Source organism: Carassius carassius, chromosome 11, assembly GCF_963082965.1.
Source record: "Carassius carassius chromosome 11, fCarCar2.1, whole genome shotgun sequence".
Taxonomy (NCBI): domain Eukaryota; kingdom Metazoa; phylum Chordata; class Actinopteri; order Cypriniformes; family Cyprinidae; genus Carassius; species Carassius carassius.
In genome coordinates this window covers 32830090-32838018 of record NC_081765.1, presented here as the reverse complement: position 1 = coordinate 32838018, position 7929 = coordinate 32830090, and the positions used below count along the sequence as shown (strand labels likewise).

The 7929-nt window shown below is 34.6% G+C and overlaps 1 protein-coding gene and 1 long non-coding RNA gene across 4 annotated transcripts; both read left to right on the top strand.

Moving 5' to 3' along the window:
* On the top strand, nucleotides 1-4266 carry LOC132153219 (transmembrane protein 169-like). Of its 3 annotated transcripts, XM_059562573.1 has the most exons (5): nucleotides 1-143; nucleotides 1470-1635; nucleotides 1844-1946; nucleotides 2772-3086; nucleotides 3628-4266. In XM_059562573.1, the coding sequence occupies exons 4-5, from the start codon at nucleotides 2855-2857 to the stop codon at nucleotides 4242-4244; spliced, it is 849 nt and encodes a 282-aa protein (XP_059418556.1). In that variant the 5' UTR covers nucleotides 1-143; nucleotides 1470-1635; nucleotides 1844-1946; nucleotides 2772-2854; the 3' UTR covers nucleotides 4245-4266. The 3 variants fall into 3 exon arrangements, with proteins under 3 accessions (XP_059418556.1, XP_059418555.1, XP_059418554.1); XM_059562572.1 differs by lacking the exon at nucleotides 1844-1946; XM_059562571.1 differs by having other exon boundaries at nucleotides 1470-1946.
* A 485-nt stretch (nucleotides 4267-4751) lies between these two features.
* Nucleotides 4752-6142, top strand: LOC132152536 (uncharacterized). Its single transcript, XR_009436547.1, has 2 exons — nucleotides 4752-5242; nucleotides 5506-6142. It is a non-coding gene; the product is annotated as an uncharacterized LOC132152536 (long non-coding RNA).
* The last annotated feature ends 1787 nt before the right edge of the window (nucleotides 6143-7929 follow it).

Below are 7929 nucleotides of genomic sequence, written 5' to 3'. Positions count from 1 at the left end.
AACATTAATATTGTGTTGTTTTTTGGATGCACTTGGAAAAAGAATCAGTTCTCTCTCTTTGTCCAGTATTTGTTCTTCCGTTGCTCTGATTCTCCTCTCACTTTTCTCTTTCTCAGCTTGAATCTTCAGCAGTTTTTGAGCCGGTGAGTTCTGACAGTATCAATCCTTACACTTCTGAAACACGTTCCTGTAGCTCTCCATTCTCTCCTGGAAGACTTTCCTTCAAATACCATGCATCTTTAACCCTATAAACCTACTGTATTTTTTATTTGACAAGTGAATTTCTAAGGCCTATAAGTTCTGATTGCTGAAAAACCTGTTGCACTCCATCTACTACATGCATACTGCTGTCTGATTAATTATACTTGTTTGGCACAAACAAATTTAATTGTAAAAAGCTTGTGCGTCACGTGTCTTTTTGTTGTGAAATCTTTACTGATTTATAAGAAGTAATGTAAGTATTAGTAGTATCATTTTAAGATAAACAGTTATTGGACTCAAGCAACTTATGTTTACTTGATTATATATACTACACTTTTTATAATAATCATGATAAAAAGTAACCCTGGAGCACAAAACCAGTCTTAAGTCTCTGGGGTATATTTGTAGCAACAGCCAAAAATTGTATCGGTCAAAATTATAGATTTTTCTTTTATGCCGAAAATCATTAGGATATTAAGTAAAGATCATTAAGTAAAGATCATGTTCCATGAAGATATTTGGTAAATACATCAAAATTTTTGATTGCATTTTTGATTAGTAATATGTATTGCTAAGAATGAATTTGGACAACTTTAAAGATGATTTTCTCAATATTTAGATTTTTTTTTGCACCCTCAGATTTTGAAATAGCTGTGTCTCCGATCCTAACAAACCATACATCAATGGAAATCTTATTTATTCAGCTTTCAGAAGATGTATAAATGTCAATTTTTAAAAATTTACACATAAGACTGGTTTTGTGGTCCAGGGTCACAAATGATTATTGACAAATATGAAATTACAAATATTACAGTCAGTAACGTAATCCATTACACTACACATTTTCACATATAAATGTTTGAATACAGATTATACAATCAGAAGACTTTTTGATTACTTTTCACCAAACTCGTTTACCACCTTGATTTAAATAGGATAATCTTATATCATATTGATAGAAAAAGAAAACGTTGTTAAGTGCATTCAACATTTTATTACATCAAGGTTTCCCAAACTGGGGTTAAAACTGCAGGGGGTTTGCAAATTTAATAAAAAAGCTAATAATTAATAATTTAAAATAACATCAAAAAAAGATAAAAACGCGCATTAAAAATATATATACATATATTCCCTGCATGTCATGTGACCATTAACCAACCATTAATCAGACAGCTGTGAACATGCTAATGTGATACTTAATTATTAAAATAATTATTTTAAAATCTCAGTTAATATTTAGAGTAAAATGTTGATGCCATCATTCACAGACGCTGTGACGTTGCTTTAACTGGGGGAGGGGCTTAGATTGATCGTCATCTGATTGGACGAGACCAGTGGGCGGAGCTTGCGGTCACTGTGGCCCAGGCGCATCTGCTGTTGGGCGTTTCATCGCGAGTTTTCACCGCTGTTCTTTCGTGTATTTGTATCTTACAGGTAAGAATACAGTTATGAATGAAGCTGGAGCCTCTGGATGTTGCGAATAAGACGTTTGTCACAGTAGAGCCTGATTTGGGTGTGATTAAACCCAGCTGAGAGGAAAACAGCCTCCGCCTGGAGCTCAAGCTTTACCGAGCACTGATTCTTAATTATCTTACCCTTCAGTTTCAGATGCTGTTTTATTAAAACACTCTCTTCTCATTAGCTCTACTCATGTGTCTTCTGCATGTCTTTGTTTCTCGGACAATACAGCTGGATGGACGGAAGGAAGGAAGGGTGTTGTTGGCTAAACAAAAGCTATTGTTCATGTCAGTGTTATTTGAATATTTTATATACTTTTGTATTTTTGTATATATATATTTTAAATTAGCTTGTATTTTTATATTTTCAGATTTCGTTTAATTCTCAGTTTATATTTTAGTAGTTTTGTTATGTGCTCATTTTGATTTGTTTTATTGTTGTGTGCATTAGTAATTTTTTGTTGTTGTAAGTCTTATTAGTTTTTTTTTTAAATATATTTTGCTTTAATCTTTATTTTAGTTTTACTCCTTTTAGTACTTCAACCTAAACTTATTTTATTCCAGTTGGTTGTCAACATTTCTAATTAGTAATTTTATGTACTTTTGTTATTTTCTTTAGACATTTGTTTTCATTAATTCTTTTTATTTTTCTATTTAGCTTAAATTTAGTTTTGTTTCAGTTTCAGTAATGTTAACTTTAACCTAAACTTTTCTAATTCCAAAATATTTAAATTTTTTGTGTGATTTTGTCATTTATATTTGTTTTAATATTTCTATCTAGCTTTAATTTATTTATGTTTTCGTAATTTAAGAACTTCAACCTAAACTTTTAAAATGTATTCTAATTTTAGTTGTTGTTTTTTCAACTAATATTTTTATTTTTATTCATTTTTTTAAGCCTCATTTGAATCAAAATAATTTTAATAGTTTTAGTTAATGAAAAAACTGAGACACATCCGCTGTTGTTGCTGAGGTATTTTTTATCTTGCTTCATAATTAATAAACTCTTATATATTCTCTTGTATTCATTTATGTGCTTAATGTCATGTTTTCCTTATTTTCCTGTTTCATTGAATGCATGCCAAAAATCATGTTTCTCTCTCATTCTCACAGGCTTATCATGTTTGGATGGAGTAAATAGCCTTCTCTAGTCTCTCTGAAGTTGTAGCTCCTCCCAAATCTCGTGAGACATTAACATGGAGCAGGTGGAGTCTGTAAGGTCAGAGGTCCCCGAGAGGCAGGTGGATGAAGGAAGCAGCGGCACCAGCACTCGAAGGAAGAGGAGAAATCACGAACAGCGGCCGGAGTCCATCATCGTCTACCGCTCGGATCCAGAGAGAGCCGCTGGTGAAGAAGACCATGGAGGCGAGGGTGGAGAGAGGAACTCTGAACAGGGAGCTACGTTTCTGAACAACCCCAGCAGTGAAGGTGAAGCATGCAATCTCATGCAATCTAGTAAGAAAAAGATTTGGACACATAAGCCTCCTAGCAATGTCTTGGCATTATAAAACAAAATATCACCGTAAGTTACGTAAGCTCACAAAAATAAGTCTGATTTAAATCAATAAACAATATACACAGCAAATACTGAGGATCGAATTGTTATTACAGTGATTAATATATAATATGCAACAAAACAAAGAAACAAAACAATTTTTAAATACAAGATCTTGGCCAAAAATGAATGCAACTCCTGATGGAAAATAAATGTTTAGAATCAGAAGGCCTTTATTGTCATTGCACAGCTGTATAACGAAATTCAGTGCAACTCCTTGTGGTAGAAGTAACACACAACAAGCAGAATACCAAACACAGAATAAAAAAGCAACTTGACACAGCGGGAAAAAATAATGACATTAATCCGTTCAATGTTGACAAAGTTGGTGTCATCAGTAGTAAGGAATGCATTCAAAGCCCACAGCACTCATGATTCGGTCTCATCCTAAATGAAATGTCTTGGCTTCATCAGGTTGGGTCTTGCCTCCAGACAGCCGCTATGTGACGCTCACGGGGACCATCACACGCGGAAAGAAGAAAGGTCAGATGGTGGACATCCACGTCACGCTCACCGAGCGAGAGCTGCAGGAGATGGCCAGGTCAAAGGAGCGTCTGGATGCCGAATGCGACGCTCGCGAGGGATCGAGACGCTCGTATGGTTTCGGTCTGTCTCAGGGACCCCACGTCGTCCTGTGGAGCCTCTCCTGCGCTCCCTTCGTCTTTGTCCTGTCCTTCATCACCTCGTTTTACTACGGTACTCTCACTTGGTACAATATATTCCTGGTGTACAACGAGGAGCGGACGTTCTGCCATAAGATCACGGTGTGCCCCTTCCTCATCATCTTCTACCCCGGGCTCATCGTGGCTCTGGCGCTGTCGCTGGGCTTGTACTCGGCCGTGGTGCAGGTGTCCTGGGCCTTCAGCGAGTGGTGGCTGTCGGTCAGGGATCTGGAGAAGGGTTTCTGCGGATGGGCTTGTGGGAAGCTCGGACTGGAGGACTGTTCTCCGTACAGCGTAGTCGAGCTGCTGGACTCGGACACACTTTCTGGGAGTCTGGGGGGAAAGTCGCTGCAGATGTCCTCGGTGTGAATATAGAAATCATCTGAGACTTCCTGCATCTTCTGCCAAATCGGCAAAAATGCCTAGTATTAGCTGATTTGTTGGTGCTGAGATAAAAAAAAAATACTGCATTTTGTGTTTTGTGTGTATCAGGTTTTAATGCACTAATTAAAATGATCAAATCTGAATCTGAGAAATGTAGCATTGCACCAATGGATGCTCTGCAGTGAATGGGTGCCGTCAGAACGAGAGTCCAAAGAGCTGATAAAAAAAATCACAATAATCCACAGCACTCCAGTCCATCGCTTAACATCTGGAGAAGACAACAGCTGAAACAAATCCAGCATTAAGACACTTTTAACTTTAAACCGTCGCTTTAAACCCTAATCCATAATAACACTTCCTCTCCTGCCGATATCATTTTGTACAATTATTATTAATATTTAAGAAATTTGAAATCATTTGACAGAGTATTAAAAAGTAAATGTGTAAAAAAAAAACATACTTATACAATAACAGTATTTTTCACAAATAAATAATACAAATATAATTAAAAAGGAAGTAAACACCGTAACCAACAGCTCACTCAGTATTCTGTGAAGTTTGTAAAAAAAAAATAAAGCAATGGTAACCCTCATTTTACATACAGCACACAGTGAAAATTACATGAATATGACAGTGGGTAAATGCATAAAGCACTGCACAATTTGAAATCACGAGTTTAAATTTTAAAGCATTCAATTCACACGGACTGACTGTCAAACGTTATGTTTTCTGTATACATTAATTCCTTTGTTTAACCGTTCTATCGGATTATTAGACAGAGTTCTATCCGCATTAGACAGAAATGATTAAGAAGACGACGAACAAGAGAGAGAGTGAGCACTGTGTGCGCGCCGTCAAAATAAAAGTCCCGCCTCGAACACATTGGTCAAGTAGAAAAACTTATTGGCCGATGCCGATGTTTGAAAAATGCCAAATATCGGCCGATATATCGGTGGACCACTAGCAGGAAACATCTCAATCTTGTTTGGATTTTCTTCTCTCTCTGGCTCTGATTCTCGCCTTGAAATCAGGATTAGATTTAAAACAATGTGTGGAAATGACTTGAGAACTGAACAAATAGTTGTACATTGGCTCCGAGGAAGATGGGAATCATGTCTTTGTGGCAGTTTTTTTGTTACTGTTAATTAAGGGAGAACATGAGACTTCTTCACCTTACAAATGTTTGTCAAAAGCAAAAATGCTACAAATTCATCAGATTCAGATTCATTCAGCAGATATGATGCAGGGCGGTGTTATCGGTCCTGTTTTCTCACTGTATTTGTTTGAGTATAAATTTTAGATCCTGGGCCAAGCTTTTATTTTGTGTTACATTTTGAGTCTCTTTTTTTACCAATAAAGTTGTTGTTTTTTAACAGCATTTGTATGTCAGACATTGAATATTTACATAAAATATTATGTATTTATTTTAACAGTGTGCATGTTTTATTTTTATCAAAAAAGTTTTTCTGTAAAGCAGATGGGTTAAGGAAAGAGGTTGGGAGTAAAGTCTTTTCATAAACCCTGTAAAATTAAGCCATATATAAATATATGCAAATAAACTGAGATTCTTTGTGAGGTTGTGAGAAGCCGTGCATATTCTCCGAGTAGTTTTACAGATGAGAAACCCTAGAGAAGTCAATAAACAAACATTAAAGGGACATATGCGTGTGTGGTGTCTGACAATGATCCCAAATATTATTTTCATAACCAGTGCAAAGAACATTTTAAATCATTGCATATCATATGCATTATAAGAAATCTGTTACATTTTCACAAGTGTTTGAATTTTTTTCTTTGTTTCTGTTTTATTTAATCGTTTAAATCGCATTTTTATTTTGCAGTGATGCTCAAAAGAGACAATAAAATTAATATTTCTGTATTAACATCTGGTTTGTGTGTCTGTTGTGATCTACAAAACACGTTGAACACTCTTTGCATTGATTTTCACAGATGACTGAAAAAATACGTTGTAATATATAAAAAAAAATTAAATTAAATAAAAAAAATGATGATATTCCTCAATTTATTTATTTTTTATTATTATTATTATTTCCTTTTTCCCTCTTCCTCTTTTGATATAGCAGTCCAAAGACCCTGATCTGCATTAAAAAATCTCTTTAGTCTATGAATTTAGTCTATAAAAATATATTAGTCTATAAATATGTGCACATATAATAAAATATTTTATTTGAATAATAAAAAATAATTAAATGTTATTTTTAAGTAAAAACATTGTAAATATATATATATATGTAACAATTAAAAATATTTTTATAAACATTTATTCTATAAATAAATATATATATATATATATATATATATATATATATATATATATATAAAATTTAAAATATTAATAGAAATATGTTCTATTAGGTGTTTTGGCTGAGTCTATATTGTATAAACTGCCATGTAAATAAATGTGACTTAAAAGTCAATAACTTTATGATTTTTCTTACAGCTTTCTGTTACAGAAGCGACATCGTGCCGTTTTCTAAGGTGGATGAGGACCAGATGAAATCTAAGACTGATAGGAAGTGTTTTTCTGTGCTTGGCTTCTCGAAACAGGAAGTGGTAAGATGCTCTCCAGTAGATGACTCTCTTTCCAAACATGTGCATTTTATCTTAAGGTCATGTAAACCTTGAAATATTAGTCACTTTCTATAGTGACTATAAGATATAGTAATACTAAGCTTTGTGAGTGCAATATTTATGAAATAGCTTTACAAGTTCAAAAGAGTGTGAGATCCCTGATAGGACAAAGCAGGAAGCTACTGATAACAAATTGTGTGATTTAGGGCGGTGTGGTCCGTATGATGAAATCAAGTAGAAAAACGTCAATATGTGTACATTTCAGCATATTGTACTGATGTGTTGTACCTTGTTTTCCTCATAATATTGTGATGTTTAAATACATACTATAGTGACAAAAAGTCTGAGGGCATCTAAAATGATCTTCATTTCAACCTGGAAACAAGCAAAGTATTAGGGCTTCGAAAAAAGTTAAATAATCTGAAATTAAGAATATTTATCAGTAACTGATCAAACGTGACACTTATATTCGTGTCAATTTGTCACTCAAATTATTATGGTGATATTAAAGTATATTCTGTATTTACTCTACTGTTCAAAAGCTTGGGGTTGGTATTATTTTTTTATGTTTTTGAAATCTCCAGATGTTAAAGGGGTGGTTCGGGATTTTTGACATCGGACCTCATTTTTAAGTCAGCCTGGTTGTTATTCATCAGTGGAGACATTTTTTTTTTTTTACATTATCCAGTCTTTATATTTGGATAGATAGCCGATGCTAGGCTAGCGCGAGTCAATGGGTATATGTTAGCCAGCCATTAAAAACCGTTTTACCCGCTCCACAGTGCACCAAACGCAAATCAATTATAACACTAGACTATCGATGCAAATGTCCGTTGATAGAATAATGTTAGAAATCAAACTTACCTTTCATCACATTGCATTAGTTATAATTTGTTCCCTGTAATCATAAGCCTTGTCGACGACAGCAGCAGCGGAGTGATATTGATTACCTAGGCAACCGAGTGAGCCGGTCCACACATGACGCAAGTGTATTTACCTGCCGCTGGCACACTGATTATCACTAACATCACATAAGCAGAGTAACGTTATCTATAAAGACTATGGCGACGTCTGAAAG